Here is a 19,322-nt window from a genome sequence, read left to right as displayed (position 1 = left end):
AGGCTGTCCCTCAATACTAAGTTGGGTCTTCCGTAAACACTCAAAATGTGTTGCATGAACTGGAGAAGAAGCTGATAAAGATGAAATGGTGAAAGAGGGGATATATGAGGATATGTAAGGGTGAGAAAAGGAAAATGAAATCAAGGAGTGCAGGAAGCCTGTGTCTAACTCTCCTTGATAGGACTGGTGTGTTTAGAAGGGGATCAAATGTCACAGAGGAGAATGGCCTGGTGGCGGGAAAGCCACAGGAAGTCCAAGGAAACATCAGTCCTTGTAGGGCAAGCATGGGAAGCTAGAGTGATGAAATTTAAAGCTAGGGTATATAAGAAATGGCCTACCTAGCTTTGTACCTGTCATTGAGCAAACCACCAAACTGTCGAAGATGGATAGCTTTCTGTTCTAATTTCATGCATTCACGTTTCATTTGTTCAGATTCAATTATTCAAAAAATATTTGTTGCTTTCTGAACATCATGATAAGAATGACTGCCATTTATAGAGTGCCTATTCTATGCCATTACCCCATTACACAGATGAGGACTGAGGCTCAGGGAAGCTGGGTAACTCACCCAAAGTCACACAGCTGGGATTCAATCCCAAGCCTGCTCCATCCCAGACTCCTCTGAGTGTGGTCTAAAGTCAGCCCTTACTCAGGCGCGCTCAGGCGCAGCTGCTGCAAACTCCCCCACAGTCTTTTCGGTCACTGACTTCATCAAGGGGAGTTGATTCTGGCCCCAGCTCTGCCACACACATGCTGTGTGGGCTTGGCCAAGGCAGGGACTGGACGAGGCGATTGCTGAGATTCCTTGCTGCTCTAAAATTCCGTGTGTCTATTACTGGCTACTGTCATTCCTCTCAGTCAGGGGAACACTGATGCAACCTTATGTCTCTCTAGGCCTTGGCTGTCTCCTGTAGTAGAATAAGTGATTGCCCAACTATTTTTGAGACCGAGTCTTGCACTGTTGCCAGGCTGGAGTGCAGTGGCTCCATCTTGGCTCACTACAACGTCCGCCTCCCGGGTTCAAGCAATTCTCCTGCCTCAGCCTCCCGAGTAGCTGGGATTGCGGGCCCTCACCACCATGCCCGGCTAATTTTTGCATTTTTTAGTAGAGACGGGGTTTCACCGTATTAGCCAGGCTGGTTTCAAACTCCTGGCCTCAAGTGATCTGCCCGTCTCAGCCTCCCAAAATACTGGAATTACAGGCATGAGCCATGGCACCCGGCTCATTATTCTTTAGTAGGAGACTCCCTGACTTTAAGGTAGCAATGTGCCCTCTAAAAGGCCACATTTTCCAGCTTTCCTGGAAGTAAATGTACCCTTTTCTAAATTTTAGCCAGGGAGATGTAAGTGGATCAGGGTTTTCGGAGAGTTCATTTCACCTTCCCGCTTCTTCCTTCCTGCCGCCAGAAAGGCAGTTTTGACTACTAGAACTGCAGCAGCCATGTTGGACCCAAGGAGAATTTGAAGATGGAACCCACAGGCTAACAACAGCAGCAGCAGAGAGATGGAGCATGATTCTCAGCTGGCCACAGAGCCAGGCTACCCGCCCTGGACTTTCTATCTCTGAACTGCTTGTTTTGTTTTGTTTTTGAGATAGGATCTTGCTCTGTTGCCCAGGCTGGAGTGTAGTGGCATAATCAGGGCTCACTGTAGTCTTGCCTCTTTAGCTCAAGCAATCCTCCTACCTCAGCCTCCCGAGTAGCTGGGACTACAGGCACATGTGACCATGTCCAGCTAATTAAAAAAAAAAAATGTGTGGAGAGGAGCAGTGGGGGTGGGGATTTTTACTATGTCATCCAGGTTGATCTTGAACTCCTGGGCTCAAGTGATCATCATGCCTCAGCCTCCCGAAGTGTTGGGATTACAGGCATGAGCCACTGAGCCCAGCCCCAAACTGCTTTTATGTGGGAGAAAAATAAGCCCTTACGTATTAAGCCTTCATTCTTTTGGACTTTTTTTTTTTCCTACATGAAAGTAAACTAATTCTTGTGGATATATCTTAAAACTCTTCATTCTGGCCGGGCGCGGCGGCTCAAGCCTGTAATCCCAGCACTTTGGGAGGCCGAGGCAGGTGGATCATGAGGTCAAGAGATCGAGACCATCCTGGTCAACATGGTGAAACCCTGTCGCTACTCAAAATACAAAAAATTAGCTGGGCATGGTGGCGCGTGCCTGTAATCCCAGCTACTCAGGAGGCTGAGGCAGGAGAATTGCCTGAACCCAGGAGGCGGAGGTTGCGGTGAGCCGAGATCGTGCCATTGCACTCCAGCCTGGGTAACAAGAGCGAAACTCTGTCTCCAAAAAACAAAAACAAAAACAAAAACAAAAAACTCTTCATTCTTTCTTTCTCTAGCTGTAATATTTCCCTTAAACTGTGGTGGTAAATTTGCTGTGGCCTGCTGGACAAATTGATAACCTGCTGGCACTTCCAAGTCCATATGTACAATGCTGGATTCATCATTATCCCTGGAAAAACGTTTCTACTGTGCGCTGTTGCTGTAAATGGCAACACCACTTTACCTGTCACTAGTGATTAAAGAGCCTGTTGTTACCTTTCGCCATTTTATTCAGTCAGTTACCAAATCTTGCAGATTTTCTGTTCATTGATATAACATTTTTTGTTTTTTGATATGGAGTCTTGTTCTGTTGCCCAGGCTAGAGTGCAGTGGTCTGATCTAGGCTCACTGCAACCTCCGCCTCCTGGGTTCAGGCGATTCTTCTGCCTCGGCTTCCCGAGTAGCTGGGACTACAGGCACATGCCACCACGCCTGGCTAAGTTTTTGTATTTGTTTTTAGCAGAGATGGGGTTTCACCACGTTAGCCAGGATGGTCTCGATCTCCTAACCTCATGATCCGCCTGCCTCAGCCTCCCAAAGTGCTGGGATTACAGGCATGAGCCACTATACCTGGCCTGATCTAACATTTTAAGAGCATATTATCTCAAGAGATAATTGGTACTAAAGTACAAGAAGAAGCCAAACAGACATTTACCCCTTGTCAGGAAGCTTACAATCAAGACAGGCATTATTTAAATAACTATACAAACAAATGTAAAATTGCCACTGAGTCAAGTGCTACAAAGAAAATGTGCTGAGAATATACACTGAGCTAAAACCTGACGGATGAATGGAGCCTAACGTGGTAAAGAGTAGGGAAGGCAGTCTCATTCCTGGCAGAGGAAACAGCAGGTGAGAAGGAAGAGGCGGAGTGTACTCCATGAGTGAAAAGAAGGCTGTTGGCTGAAGCTCTAGAAGCCAAAGAGGCAAAGGCAGGGTGCACGCTGTGCTAAGGACTTTGAGCTTCCTTTCAAACCAATGGGAAGCCATTTGAAAGGTGTTAAGCAGCAAAGGGAGGGTTGGCAGTGACCTGATCACGCTGCGGTGCCCTTCCTCTTTCTTTCCTCCTCTCTTCTTGCTTCCCTCTGCTGCTGCACTCATTTCCCCTCACCTGCCTTCTCTTCCTCAACTGCCCCTCCACGGGCTGGGGATCATTCTTCAAATCCCAGTGTTGATCATTTGGTTCCCCATCTTGTTTGTTTTGTTGTTGTTGTTTATATGCGAAGGCAATTCATTAACAGAAACTATTTTGAGGACTCCTGTTCACAGGCAATGACCATGGCAATCCTCCTTCCTCTACTGCTGTCAGAGGGGAACGGGAGTGACAGCCTCCGTCTGCCCCGATCTTCACCGCCAAGCAGGCGAGGGCTTTGAGGGCCGACTGGGCCCAGGTCCAGGGTTCTTGGTCCTATTTCCTGCTGTGGCCTGGAGTTTGCAGATGTGTAGGGCAGTGATGCCCAGCTCCTTGCACCACTGGGCTATTTCCTGGGCAGCCGACATGGCGGTGTGTGGTGAGGATTCATCCTGTCAGCCTTCACCTTCATCCCTACAGCCACGTGGCAGGTGGCTCCCTTTCCGGAAATATCAGTGACATGGAGAAAGGTGTCACTGAAAGCGCCAAAGATGTGGCAGGCACCAAATACATTCCTTCAACCACCTGAGGTCTGAAACTGATGACCCGTTCTTCATTTTTCTCCTTCCCCTTTGAGGGGCCATTTCTGGGTGCTGGCCATTTCTCCAGTCTCCGCAAGGGGAAAAGCTCCCATTCTTAAAAGTCACCACAAGCTCCTCAGTTCCTACTAAATGCAATCCAATTGCCAAGCAGAGTTCAAGGGCAAGGAGGCCCTTAGGCAGCAGTGCAGCCTTCATCCCTGCCGCTGCCCGTGTGCACCCTGAGTGCTGCCGCTGAGCCGCAGTCCTGCGCTTTCCAGCTCACACCTTCCTCATGCTCTCCCCAGGGCTGGAATGTCGTTTTCTCAAAGGGCCTTCTGTCCTTCAAGACCCAGCTCAAACTCAACTGCTCTCTCCAACCCAGAGTCACACATCCCTCCTCCCCGTGTCTGAGTACTGTATGTGCACCTCGTGGGGAACCTGTTACTCTGTGTTTGGGCACAAGCCTTATCTCCTGAAACAACTTGTTGATAGGAGGATCCCGGCTTCCTTTTTGTACCCAAGAGTGCCCACTGTGCCCTAGTTAGACAAGGGGCTCTGGAAATGTCACTTGAGGTAACAAACGAATGACACTCAAGTAAGTGGGTGAACAGCATCCAGGGTCACACTTGGCACAACTCTTTTGCAGTTGATGGCTATGGTACATCTGCAACGTGATGCTGGTAACATGTGGGCTGATGTGGGGACACAGACTACCTGCGTTCAACCCTCAGCTCGACCACGTGCTACCTCTATTACCATAGACAAGTCGCTTCATTTCTCTGTGCCCGTTTCCCCATCTGTAAAACGGGGGTAATAGTTTACCTGTAACCTGAGGAGTTAAGCAAGTTAATTCACATGAAGCACTTAGAAAACTGCCAGTCATGGAGTGAGTACTCAATAACAGTCTTCACCATCATCTCATCATTCCTGCTTAGAATGACTCTCACTGTGTGAGAACGCCTGCTGTGGCGCAGTGACCTACGAAATGACAGCTGGGCTCAGATTCGGGGCAGCATGATCTACCAACCGTCCAGAAGGCAGCCGCCCAGTAACTGTCCATCTTAACAAAATGAACCTGTTACATCCTCCCTCTTGTTCCACAGACTTCAGTTCATACCATTTCAGCTACTGAACTATGAACTACTTAAGTGCAGAGACTGTAATAGTAACAATCAGCACAACAGAATCCTAACCACAGTCTATTCACTCATGTTCAGAGCATTAGTATCTACTAATACATATCATTTTTTCAAAAGTCTTGTGAGGGACCTGGGGCACCAGGAGATTAGATAACCTGTCCAGAGACACAGAAGCAGCTTTAAACCCAGGCAGTCCCTCTCCAGGGGCCATGGAATTTTCTACAATATCTCACCTCTTCTTTGTGTCTTTCACTCCTGGCGCATAGTAGGTACTCAGGAAAATGTTTGCTGAATGAGTGAATCCCAGTGGCATCTTGAGGAAAGCCTTCTAGTATTTTCTGTGTCCAGGATTTCTGACTAGCTTCCTCTCTACTGATCCTTCCACTGCTGCTGATAAATGCTCCTTCTCTTTTCAGGAAACCATTGCACGCTCCCCCCGCACTGCCGGAGGAAGTCATCCTGTGCAGCTCCACGCTGCCGTCCACTCCCAGACCCTTCTCACTTTCTCTCTTGGAAAGAGATAGGCGGAGACTCCAACGCACTCCTAAAGATGAAAATTGCTTTGCTAGGCTGGTAGAATTCAAAATGATTTAAAAAAATTGTAACTTGATTTTATTCGCAATACGCATTTTTTTACTCTGTGAAATATGTGTATGTTAATTATAGAAATTTTAGCAACTACAGAAGTATATACAAGGAACAAAATTTAAAATGGAGGCTAGTTTTGCTCTTTACTCAAAATATTCTTTCATGTTAAAAGATCCTTACGGCAGAAACATGAAAAGAATCTAAGTGATTAGACATTATGCATTACTGGGAGAAGAAATGTTTGCAATTCTGCCTTGTTCCCATTTAGCTTCTCGGAGTCTTGACAACTGCCTTAACAGCCTCCTGTCCTGCCCTGACTGCTGAATCAAGCCATAAGGTGAATACCGAGGCCCAGAAATTTCCCCGATTCTCCTGTAGTTTCTACTACAGACTACTGGACCAGGGGTTTGTGTCCAAGCTAAAGAGCATATAGGCACTGGACTCAGGGGAGGTCAGATATCCTCTATGGTCCTTGACATGAAATCACCCAATATATTTCCTCCATATTGTGTGAACATACACCAATTTGGGCAGATCACATTTTCCAGCGCTGCCTGCAACAAGTACCTTATCCCACTTGCTCTTCTCATGATGTGACTTTCACACTCCTCCAAGGACAGGTGGGATTTATGCCCTTTCCACCTCAAACCTAGGTAGACTTTGTAACTGTCTCAAACAATTAAGTACGGCAGAAGTGATGCTGTGTGATTTCGGAGTCTAGATCATAAAACTCCCACGCACCTCTACTTTGCTCTCGTGGGGCACTTGCTCTTGGCACTCACTCAACTGCCATGCTGTGAAGAGGCCCAAGGAGTCCATGGAGAGGCCCACATGGTAAGAACCAAGGCCCCGGGATCACAGGCTTGGCTGGGCTCCTGTCCAACAGTCAGTACAAACTTGCCAGCCATGGAAGTGAGTCATCTGCAAGTGGAATCCCCTGCTCCAGTTGAACTGCCCAGATGCCACGTGGGAGAGAGCTGAACCATTTGCACCCGGCCTCATGCAAATTGCAGATTCGTGTGCAAAATAAGTGAGTGTTGTTGTTTTAAGTGCTGCTAAGTTTCGAGGTGTTTAGGCAGCAATAACTGGCTGAAACACCCATCCAATCAGGTTTTCTCTCTTGGGAAGTATGAACACTGGATGCCTCCAGAGGTGGGCCCTTCAGCTCAGGCTGAATCCCAAGCAGTGCTGATTTTGCTGTTCTCCACAGTCCTATGTGCAAGCTGGCCTGTGTATCCTGAAAGCCAGCATGACCGTGGCTGTAAAGAGGCAACATTCCTGGCTGGTTTAATGTCTTTCAAATTCTAGCACTAAACACACCTGTCACTAACTTGAGAGTCCCTGGGCATGCCTCTCCACTGCAACCTGAAAGGGGATCATATTCTGTTTATGTCAGCTCTTGTAAGTGGGAATTTTATTTTTCACCTGGTGACCAAACCTTTATCAGAACTTAGATTTCAAAACTAGGCTTTTTACTTATTACCCCTATTCTAAGCCCTGGCTTTTTCCTCAGCATGATACACACTGTTTCTGGGCCTAGGGTCCTGCCTTCACCTACTCTGTTCTTTCTTATCTCAGCCTGCAGCCTCTGTTACTTCTTATCTCACGCTATGCTCAACTTCAGGCATCCTTGACAATGACTGACGCTTTTTTTTTTTTTTTTTTTTTTGAGACTAAGTTTCACTCGTTGCCCAGGCTGGAGTGCAATGGAGCAATCTCGGCTCAGTGCAACCTCAGCCTCCCAGGTTCAAGTGACTCTCCTGCCTCAGCATCCTGAGTAGCTGGGATTACAGGTGCGTGCAACTATGCCCAGCTAATTTTTGTATTTTCAATAGAGACAGGCTTTCAGCATGTTGGCCAGGCTGGTCTTGAACTCCTGACCTCAGGTGATCCGCCTGCCTTGGCCTCCCAAAGTGCTGGGATTACAGGCATGAGCCACCACGCTCTGCCAACTGGTGCCTTTTTTTTTTTTTTTTTTTTTTTTTTTTTTTTTTGAGACGGAGTTTCGCTCTTGTTACCCAGGCTGGAGTGCAATGGCGCGATCTCGGCTCACCGTAACCTCCGCCTCCTGGGTTCAGGCAATTCTCCTGCCTCAGCCTCCTGAGTAGCTGGGATTACAGGCACGCACCACCATGCCCAGCTAATTTTTTGTATTTTGAGTAGAGACGGGGTTTCACCAGGTTGACCAGGATGGTCTCGATCTCTCGACCTCGTGATCCACCCGCCTCAGCCTCCCAAAGTGCTGGGATTACAGGCTTGAGCCACCGTGCCCCGCCAACTGATGCCTTTTAAAACACTTTCCTATGGCTAATTATTGGGGAGGCAGTGTAGTACAGTGATTAAAACTTGTGCTTTGGAGTTGGGGAGATGTGGAACAATGTATAAGTTCTGTAAACCTACCTTGTAAGTATATGATTAGGATTAAAATGAGATGATATCTGTTTGGTGTTTAGCACCCTCTGGCCAGGGTGGCTACTCTTCAGATACCCAATATTCTTCCACCACGTTGTGAGACAGAATCCCTTATTATTGGAGGTGATAATGAACCAACCATAGAGACGACTATTTCCTGCTGCCTTGCAGAGAGACTGGCCAATGAGATGTAAGCAGAGTTGCTTCACTGCTAGCAGGATGCTCTTTAAAAGCGGCTGACCTACTTAGGAGGCTCACCCTTGTGCTGGTTCCTTCTCTTTCCTTCTTGTGAATATCCTGCTGGAGTTACAACCACCGTTTTGGATTATGTAGCAACACAGGAAAGAGGCTCTGTACTAACGAAGGTGGGGAAGAGTTAGAAGGAACTTGTGTCCTAGATGACCAGGGAGCAGCCATACCAGCTTACCTTGAATTAGAAACTTAATTCCTAACTGATCCCCATGCGAAATGCTAGTCGAGATTATCAATCTCTCCTAGCATCCTTTCCCTCACTCTGTGGGACTGTGTGCTCTTTTGGTCCATGCTATCTCCAGCCTGGCTAAGTTCTAGTGAAAACAGGGAAGAAATATACTCTGCATCAGTTTCTAGGGGTAGATTGATGTCCTCATTGACCAGGTTTAACTTTAGTTGAGACTTTTAGGAGAAATCTTCCTGCCTGTTGTTTGTCGACAGTACTGACTGGTCATTGTGAGCTGAAAGAATAAATCCTTATTCAAGGAAGTCTTCATGTTATCTAAATCTTATGAATCTGCCATTCAGCCTTGCTACAATTAAAAGCATGAAGAAAAGTTCATAACCAGGAAAAAAGAGATTTTCTCCTTGTGGATTTTTCCATTTTTACCAGATTTTTTTTTTTTTTTTTTTTTTTTTTTTTTTTTTTTTGAGATAGAGTTTCACTCTGTCACCCAGCCTGGAGTGTAGTGGTGCAATTTTGGCACCACTGCAGCCTCCACCTCCCAGGTTCAAGTGATTCTCCTGCCTCAGCCTCCTGAGTAACTGGGATTACAAGCGCCTATCACCATGCCCAGCTAAGTTTCATATTTTAAGTAGAGACAGGATTTCACCATATTGATCTGACTGGTCTCAAAATCCTGACCTCAGGTGATCCACCCACGTCGGCCTCCCAAAGTACTGGGATTATAGATGTCAGCCACCACGCCCAGCCCACTAAAAATATTTTTGAAAGTTATTTTCTCATAAACATCTCATTCCTTCATTTAAAAATGTTTTGTAAGGAAGAATAAAGACAAAATCATATAATAGTATATTTTAGATATGCAGAATGTAATAATATATTTTAGATATACAAAGCAGGTCCCATTCTTTAAGAACTTTTTGAATTGATATTGTCTCATTTATTTAAATAATTGTATGGATCAAAAGAGTGCAATTATAAAGGTAAAAATTCTTTTTCATAGACACAGAAATTGAACTTTTCCTTAGAAAGAGGCATAATTCACCTCTGTACTCGTAGTGAATAAAGCATTTTAGTAAACAAATACCTTACCCTCAAATACACTTTTATTATAAATATTGATATTCCTTACACAGAAATTCATGTAGAAGATATTTATTCCTCATACCTTATAGAGCTTAATTTTTAATTCAATTTATGTTTTTCGATCTATCACTGCTAAATGAGCAATTTAGCACACAAACATGTACTTATTTAAAAAACATGGAGTCGAGAATAATTTATACATATACATACATGTATACTGACATTTACAAAATTATGAATCATATTGGAAAAATATTATACATGTTATTCTCAGTATTCAAAGTAGGAGAAAAACACCTAAAACCTTCCATCAATCTTAACATTCTGATAGATTTACAAATTAGTTCTAATCGGTAGCAATGGGATCATTTCTTTTCTTTTCTTTCTTTCTTTATTTTTTTGAGACAGATTCTTGCTCTGCCGCTGATTGTGCAGTGGTGCAATCTCGGTTCACGGCAATCTCAGCTCACCGCAACCGCCGCCTCCTGGGTTCAAGTGATTCTTGCGCCTCAGCCCCGTGTAGCTGGGATTATAGGTTTAACCACACCTGGCTAATTTTCACATTTTTTAGAGATGGGTTTCACCATGTTGGCCAGGCTGGTCTCAAACTCCTGGCCTCCCAACGTGTTGGGATTACAGGCGTGAGCCACCATGTCTGGCTGGGACCATTTCTTATAGGAAGCTTACAAGGTAGAATTTACATGCTGCTGGGACAAAAGCTAAGTGGAAAATATGGCATCTGATGACCTAACTGAAGTCCTAGATACTTTGCATCGCTTGTAAAACAAAAGAGTCAAACACAGTGGTTGTTTTTTTTTTAAACATAATTTTCAGTTAACTTTAAATATAAGATACACGTGTTAAATTATTACTGATCTACCAGTTTACTTTTTAACTTGCTGAATACCTATAATCCCTGCTCTTTCTGAAAGTGGGCATTTATTAAACATGTAGAGTTTTCACATGTTCCTGGCACTGTTTATAATTTCAGCAGTTTCATCTAAGTCAGAGTAATAAAATGCTTACTTTCCACTGGTTTTTACACTGGAAAAATGTTGTTTGCTGCAATGTAGTAGCTACATATCATTCCTTTAGTCCTTTCATGCAGACCAAAGAAATAAAAACTCGCTGGGCATGGTGGCTCATGCCTGTAATCCCAACATGTTGGGAGGTTGAGGTGGGCAGATCACTTGAGCCCATGAGTTTGAGACTAGCTTGGCCAACATGGCAAAACCCTTTCTCTACTAAAAATACAAAAATTAGCTGTGCATGTGGTGGTGCACGCCTATAATCCCAGCTACTCAGGAAGCCAAGCCTGGAGGATTGCCTGAGCCTGGGAGGTGGAGGTTGCAGTAAGCCAAGATTGTACCACTGCACTCCAGCCAGGGCAACAGAGTAAGACCCCATCTTAAAAAAAAAGGAGAGAGAGAAATGGTTAAGAATATGCTTTTCATAAAAGTCCAGTTACTTATTTACAAAATACTAAAGACTACTGATAATGTGAGGTGAACTGAGGAGTACCATTACCCGAGCCTTCTGTACCTGAAATCTCATTGTAAAAAAAGCCCAAAGCCTATTCACCTTTGTTTGTCTTAAACAGGTCTGCGTTGTACTTCTAATCTTGTACAGTCTTCATGAAATTAACGTCATCTTAAGTATTTTGGTTTAGGAACCTCTTAAATGTCATCTTAAGTTCTTTGGTTTAGGAACCTCTTAAAATATCATTCAGAAAGAGCTTAGCACATGTACAGAGTTCACACAAAGCCCTATTTTACACAATTGTATGTACTGCTATCCCAGGAACATTATATGCTATTTAGAAAAGGTGGTAGGGCATAAACAAAACAAACAAAATACCAAGTCTAGGTACAAATAATCCCTAGACTGTGGGATTGTTTGGTGTAGTGGCTCATGCCTGTAATCCCAGCACTTTTGGAGGCCAAGGTGGGAGGATTGCTTGAGCCTGGAAGTTCAAGACCAGCCTAGGCAACATGGTGAAACCCCATCTGTACAAAAGATACAGAAAGTTAGCCAGTCATGATGGTGCGTGCCAGTAGTCCCAGCTCCTTGGGAGGCTGAGGTGGGAGAATCACCTGAGCCTGGAAAGTTGAGGCTGCAATGAGCCATAATCACATCACTGCACTCCAGCATGGGCATCAGAGTGAGATCCTGTCTCAAAAAAATTAAAATTTAAATTTAAAAACAACAACAACAACAATCCCTAAGAGGACTAAAAGGAAAATAAAACTTTGCTGCCAGACAAGACAGTATCAAGGTAAGGTCAAAGAGTTGCTAAAAAATAATAATAATAATAATAATTCAGGCAATTGGCTGTCTGGCTTCTGCAATTTGACAGATTCCTCTCTCCACTAATATACAGGAACTGTTCTGGTCATTGTCACATAGCAGAAATGCTTCTGTATGTGAAGTTGTTCTAGACTGCCTGTTACAGCTATTAAATGGAAACCCCAGAATTCATCCTGAATATCTCTGAATGTGAAAAAGTCACATGTACTAATTTAATTCACTATAAAATTTCCATGTTCTCCCACAGAGAGAATTTCAGCAGCGTCCTCCCAGTGTGAAACCGTGTCTTATCACTCCACCAGATTCAGAACTGGTACTAATTCTGACAGAAGCTGAAACTAAAGCCTACATTTTATTTAGTCAACATAAGGCCTTTTTTCAGAGATGGTGTGAATTAATAGTTTAAGCAACCAAAATAGAAGAACAGACAAGTTTTTCTTTTTTTTTTTTTTTTTTAACACATTCATTTCCATTGCTAAAGCTGTGGTGATCAGCAGAAGCATCTGCCTCGCTGTCAATAACAAGATGGATTCATGGATTCAGGTTGTTGGAATTGGTGGATCCAGGGCTTGGAACAAAGGAAGACTTACTAAAAATGAGACTTGGACTTGGAAGGCCTGCACCGCGAGGGCCAATTCTGCCATAAACCTGATTGCCCAGGTATGTTACAGAAAACACCCAGAGATTACAATGAAAGTCAGGGTGCAGCTGGGTGCAGTGGTTCAAGCCTATAATCCCAGAGCTTTGGGAGGCCAAGGCCAGCAGATCACTTGAGGTCAGGAGTTTGAGACCAGCCTGACCAACATAATGAAACTCAGCCTCTACTAAAAATACAAAAATTAGCTAGGCATAGTAGTGCAGGCCTGTAATCCCAGCTACTTGTGAGGCTGAGGTAGGAGAATTGCTTGAACCTCGGAGGCGCAGTTTGCAGAGAGCTGAGATCATGACACGTCACTCCAGCTTTGAGACTCTGTCTCAAAAAAAAAAAAAAAAAAACAGAAGTCAGGGTGAGAAATAGCACATAGTAATAATGAATATAATAATTTTACAGCTGGCTGGGCTCAGTGGCTCATGCCTGTAATCCCAGCACTTTGGGAGGCTGACACAGGAGGACTGCTTGAGCCCAGGAGTTTGAAATCAGCCTGGGCAACACAGTGAGACCCTGTCTCTAAAAAAAAAAATAATTTTACAGCTTTTGGTTCTCTTGTATTAGATAGCATAACTGGGAGGAAAAAAAAAAAACGGTGAAATTATTTTCCCAAGACCAATTTGACTCATCTTCATCACACTTGTCTGACGTGGTTAACCAGGTGCCACCTACGTCAAGGTGGATCCAGGCTGTGGTCTCCCTTTAGGTAACAAAGTCCTTCCCAGAGGGAGGAGTCACACCATCGGGTCATGAGTTGCAAATGGGTATTTTTACATATTTATTAAAACGAGTTTCCTGAGAAGTTTGACCAGGCAATGTTGTTAACCTATTTTGCCTAAAATGTACAAAAATGCAATCAAACTTACATATATTTTACATATTCTAAAGTCAGATTTTGTTCTGATTGGCTATCCAATTAGGGCAAATTAGTGAGCTTTTGTTTTTATACTAACAATAGTCTGAAACATAAAATTAAGTTTGGGTTTAAAAACAATTCTTGAAATTGTCGTAAACATATGGTGTCTATTGATTGAACAGTAATAAAAAGGCACAAGGTACAAGAATTGAGGCTTGACTGTTCTGGCCATATACTAACTTCATATACCTTGACAGAATAAACTATGTTTTTAAAAAGCGCTTTGTACACTGCGTAATTATAGCTTTATCAGATAAAAACTCAATGACGTGTTGCTGAAAGTTTCTTCTTCTAGAATTTGAAATTATTTAAAATACTGAATGAGAATATATTTATCATATTATAAAATATGGCTTCATCAACCTGAGATTCCAGGACCCCAGATACTTCTCTGAACTTCTAAAAGTTCATTATTTGATAAAGTTGGATCAAATGTAAAGGGCCAAGTGTTCAAAGATCTTAGATACCTAAAGAGAAAAAGAAGGAAATGGTGGCTCTCCTGGGAGTCAAAATGTTGATGAGAACCAACCGAAAGCAGCACATACAGGCAGAAAAATAGACAAGTTACGATTCAGAAAAAAAATTGTATGCAGTTTTGGCATAAATATCTGAGACTCACTGTGGGCCGTGAGTTGAAAATGAACATGCAAGAGAGCAAGGAAAACACAAAGCCTCATTCAGATGTGCTGGTGAGACTATGACAGACAAATCTGTTGAAGTTATGGACCGTGAAGTCTGTCTTTTGTCAAAGCTCTATGTAGTCCCAGGATAGCGTGATAGCAGTGGTTAAACACAACCAGCTAGTTATAGCTTTCATTGTATGGAAAGACCTCTCTGGTCTGGAACTCTGCCTTTGAAATTATCCATGTAGTTCAGAAGGCAAATACTTGTTAAAGGGATCCTAAAAGATAGAAAAGGAGTAGTTTTTGTTATGCATTAGGGCAGACTTTCAAGCACAAGACACAAGATTGAGCAGCAAATGTTTGGGTAACCCCAACTCCCCTCAGTTCATATGTAGGTAGTAAAATAAATAAATTTTTCCTTCTTTGTCTCTTTCTTGGAATAAAATATCAGGCATCCAAGGACAGCTGAAGACTCTCAATTTGCTAGATTGCTTTAAAGTCAGATTTAGACAATTAAGGAATAAATGCAGATCAATTTCATTCGAGTAGGTGTGGTCAATGGACCCTTTTCCATTTTGTGCCATTGCTTTTAGCACAAGGATGTTAAAAATATCACAGAGAACGTCATCTCTGATGGACTGATAGAGACGTCCTGGAGTGCTGTCTTAGGACATGAGGCTTGTCCCAGCTTGGCAGGAGAGAATGCTAAGCATGATGAGTGATATCCACCACAGGCACAGATATTTCCTGCTCCTCTTCTGTTTGTTTCAAACCACCTTAAGGATCTCTGAAACATAGAGGCTGACAGATGACCCCCACCTGCACATACAAGGGAGGTACGGTGAAACAAGTGTGAGCTTTGCAGAAATGCTGACAAGCAAGGGAATTTCAGCTGAGGAGAACATTAGTTCTTTCGCTGAAGATTCCCAGTTTCTCTGAGACGTTCCCAAAGGTGACCGGACCTGGCCATGTCAGCATCTACAAGTTACCAAACGCCATCTCATCAGGACTGTGGACCCTCTCACTGTGTCTTCTTCGAAGGCAGAGCTTACTGACTGCCATTTAATGGTGTATCCATTAAAACACTTGCTGTGTTTGGTGACTTTTCCATGACATAACACTCCTTAAGAAAAGTTCCTGCTGAATGTAGTTTACCTGTCTGAGGACTTGACTAATCAGAGGAAATTATCCAAAGCTGGTTAGTGACCCAAAAGGAAACCATCGATAAAACAAGTTCCTGCTTTAGGCCCTAAGGAATGCAGCAGAAAGGTGACAAAGACTTGGCATGACCAGAGTGCGAGCAGTGACCTAGAAGAAGACTTAGCATGACCAGAGTGAGAGCAGTGAGTTAGAATAAGACTTAGCATGACCAGAGTGAGAACAGTGAGCTAGAATCAATAGGCTGAGAGGAGGCAACACCCATTGATCAGAAGTGAGCACATCACCCGCCTCCTTCTCCACCCTCGGAGGCAGCGATGGATGGCAGCCAGGCCTTCTCCTAGTAGTTCTCAATTGCACATTCTTCCAAGTGCAAGTGATGCCATCATTAGGAAGAGTGGGCGTTGGAAGAAACAGCAAAAGGTTCTTGTATCTATGTTGATTTGAAATTAATTAAATTCGTATCCTCTTCATCCTCTGGCAGGCTCAGCAGACTCATTCAGGGGCTGCTTCTCTTGGGAAACATGAGAGCCATTCAGGTTTAGGATTCATTGTCACTGTAAAAAAAAAACAAAACAAAACATAAACACACACACACATACATACACAAACAGTAATATATTTTTAAGAAGGTAAAGAGAGCTGGTCTCTCCATTGTGGAGGTGAACGAAGAGATCGCAAGATGTCAGGAAGCCAGTGGTGTCTAGCTTACAATTTCTGAAATGAAGGTCAGTTTTAATTTTATATTTGATCTCTGAGGAAGAAATCCATGAAAGCCAGAAAATAATCCCTAGCTCTCGCTCTTCATAGCCCTCCCCAGTGCTGATGCAGAGAGAACCAGATGGAGTTGGGGGTTCCCTGTTTAATAAATCTAATCCCGTTCTCTATGAATACATGCCAAATTGCCTTTTTCTAAAACAAATTTTCCACGTGCTGTTTTCTCTCAAGAGTTTGTGGTCCTGGCATGTCTTCAACAGCCCGTTTTGTTCATACCTACAAAGGATCTGGAGGGGCCTTCTCAGTGTCATTTAGAATTCAAACATCGGGCATCTTGGGGTGTGAGCAGACATAAATGAGGAACATCGTATTTGAACATGACCAGGCTGTTGGCTAATTTGTGCTTTTGCTTCTAACTTGGCTGTCTTTGCCAAGTATCTGGCCCCACAGCTTTTTCCTGGTGGGCCCATAGTTCCACCAAGTCTCCTGGAAGACAGGCAGCACCGCCCTTCCTCGACCTTCTCTTTGTAGATCTGTACTCCCTTCACTCACATCCTAGCAGGTCTCTATTTGAAGTGACCTCTGCTTCCAAGGAAGTGCGTGAATGATAATGAACAACAGATCTGGTATCTACCGAGCGCCTAGGTGTGTAGAGTCTGCAACAGGTGATATTCTTCTGACTCCTACTTCAGTGCTCGCCTGCTCAGTGAAGCTCCATGTGTTTCTAAAAGGACTTCAGGGCAATTCAGACACACATGGATAAAGAGATAGACAGATAAATAGGTAGATAAGTAGTAGATAGATAATGGATGGATCTATCCACGAAAGGGCAGGAGACATGTATATGTTCATGTGTGGTGTTTGTTTGCTTTAAAGACAGGGACAAAAGTGATGATAAGGACAGAAGAACAATGGGAAAGGAGGAGGAGGAGAGAATTTTATCTGAGGCATCGAAGTGAAAAAAAGTAAAAACGAGGGTGGGCGTGGTGGCTCACACCTGTCATTTCAGCACTTTGGGAGGCTGAGGCAGGAAGATTGCTTGAGTCCAAGAGTTTGAGACCAGCCTGGGCAATACAGTGAGACCCCATGTCTACAAAAATTTAAAATTAGCCAAATGTGGTGGTGCACACCTGTAGTCCGAGTTACTCAGGAGGCTGAGGTGGGAGGATTGCTGGAGCCCTAGCATTGAAAGCCGTAGTGAGCTATGATTGCACCATTGCACTCCAGCCTGGGTAAGAGAGACACCTGTCTCAAAAAAATGAAATAAAATAAAACAAAATAAAAAAGATTATATCAAAATGTCAAAATGTATTTCAAATGAAAGCGTGGTTAAAAATTAAGAAATGTTTCATGTGAAGAGTAGATGTGACAACCCCTTTCACTTATGTCACCCTGAATAACCTTTCAATTGGCCAATGAGTTTTCATTTCTTGGAATGGGTGGTAGTAAGTGGAAACTGGGTGGTAGTAAGATAATATTTCAAATATGCAGGAGTCTATCTCTACCGAACATAAGTCTCTGAATCGCATGTTTACTTTTTGTGACTTTATCTTGAAATTGCAGCCACTTGCAGCCGAGTGTAACATACAGCTGAGCAACATAGGCAAAGTCCTTTTTTTGTCCACAACATTAATCTTTGTCCAGCTGTTATAATAGAAGTGATTTTTACAGTTAATTATTTAAAAATTAGTCCATATTCATTGGTTAAAAAATATAAAATGCAAATAAGCAAAACAAAAATACCAATAATCTCACTACCTTAACATTTTTGTATTTATTCTCTCAGAGATTTTTCTGTGATAATGATATATATCCTTTTTGTACAAAAATTGGATCGTATTTTATATATTGTTCTGTAACCTGCTTTCTCACTCTCATTCACATGTAAACATCTTTCTCTGCTAATAAGTATACAATATATTTTTAGTGGTTATATATCATTCCATTGTCTCACTAAATCAAAGAATTTTTTTTAGCCAATCCCTTAGTGTTAAACATTTAGGCTACTTCGAATTTTAAATTTTTATTTATTACAAACATTACTACATCTTTGGAAACTTCTAATTGTTACCTTTGCATATATCTCTAGACAAGGAATTATTAGGTCAAAGTTATACAATTCTAAAGCTTTAATAGCCCATTGTCAAATTATCTCTCTTTCCTAGAAATTTTTACAATTTCTATTCTTCCAACACTACTCTAGGGAAATAACCTTTTCCTCACATCCTCTCCAACATTGAATATTTTCATTTCTTTGTATTTCTAATAGGTGAAAATAATATCATATTCACTGTGACTTTCTTTTTATTGCTACAAAGACTAAACCTTTTACAAAGCTTAGTTGGTAATTTTAATTTCTTCCTTTGTTGAATTACTTATTAATTGTCTCACTTATATTCAAAATGGGACAATTATTCTTCTTCTTTTTAAACAGAATTTCACAATGTTGCCCAGGCTGGAGTATAGTGCCCAGATCTCAGCTCACTGCAGCCTCAACCTCCTGGGTTCAAGCAATCTTACCACCTCGACCCCCTTCCCCCACTTCCCCAGTAGCTGGAACCACAGTTGTGTGCCACCACACCTGGCTAACTTTTGTGGAGACAGGGTCATGCCATGTTGGCCAGGCTGCTCTTGAACTTCTGGGCTCAAGCAGTCCACCTACCTCAGCCTCCCAAAGTGCTGGGATTACAGGTGTGAGCCACCATGCCCAGACTATCATGTTTTCTGAAGTACAGAAATGTTGAGTTTTTAATGTAATTAAATCTAGCTTTTTCAAACATGGTTTCTGACTTGTGTGTCATGCTTTCAAACTAGTTCCCTCCTTAGAGGTATATAATATTTTCCCGTATTTTTTCTGGCTTTTTTCTTTCTTTTTAATACTCGAACTCAACTGGTGTCTATTTTAGTATAAAGCGTGAGGTTGATCTCTAAATCCCCCTGTCATATGTTAGTCAGCTGTCCCAAGACTATTTATTAAATAAATAATCCACTTGCTATGAAATGTTAATTCTAATTTGGTTCTGGGTATACACTGTTTTAATTGTTGATCAAGCATGACATGCTCCCTGTGAACTCCCCATCCTTATTCGATCTTACAATTGCACTTTTTCCTTCTTTTAGAATTGCCTTGGCTATTTGCACACAGTTATTCTTCCAGATGAAATGTGCATAGGGATTTTTAAGATGACTGGATTGAATTTAAGATGATCATTTTTACATTGTTGAGTCTTTCATCAGGAACACAGTATACCTCTCCATTCGTTCAAGTCTTTTATGTGCCACAATAAAAATCTGAACATTTT

The 19,322-nt window shown here is 42.8% G+C and overlaps 1 protein-coding gene across 2 annotated transcripts in view; it reads right to left on the bottom strand.

The window, feature by feature from the left end:
* Positions 1-9,465: 9,465 nt before the first annotated feature.
* The window catches only part of TMEM154 (transmembrane protein 154), a 59,878-nt gene continuing 50,021 nt past the window's right edge, over positions 9,466-19,322 (bottom strand). For both annotated transcript variants that reach the window (XM_003927972.4, XM_074396820.1), the window contains one exon: positions 9,466-15,860. In XM_003927972.4, coding sequence (XP_003928021.1) covers positions 15,845-15,860 — 16 coding nt within the window. In that variant the 3' untranslated portion in view covers positions 9,466-15,844. The remainder of the gene's footprint in view (positions 15,861-19,322) is intronic.

The sequence above is a fragment of the Saimiri boliviensis genome, chromosome 3 (assembly GCF_048565385.1).
Source record: "Saimiri boliviensis isolate mSaiBol1 chromosome 3, mSaiBol1.pri, whole genome shotgun sequence".
NCBI classification, from domain to species: Eukaryota; Metazoa; Chordata; class Mammalia; order Primates; family Cebidae; genus Saimiri; species Saimiri boliviensis.
The sequence above is the reverse complement of the archived record's forward strand: the minus strand, read 5'-3'. Positions and strand labels throughout refer to the sequence as shown.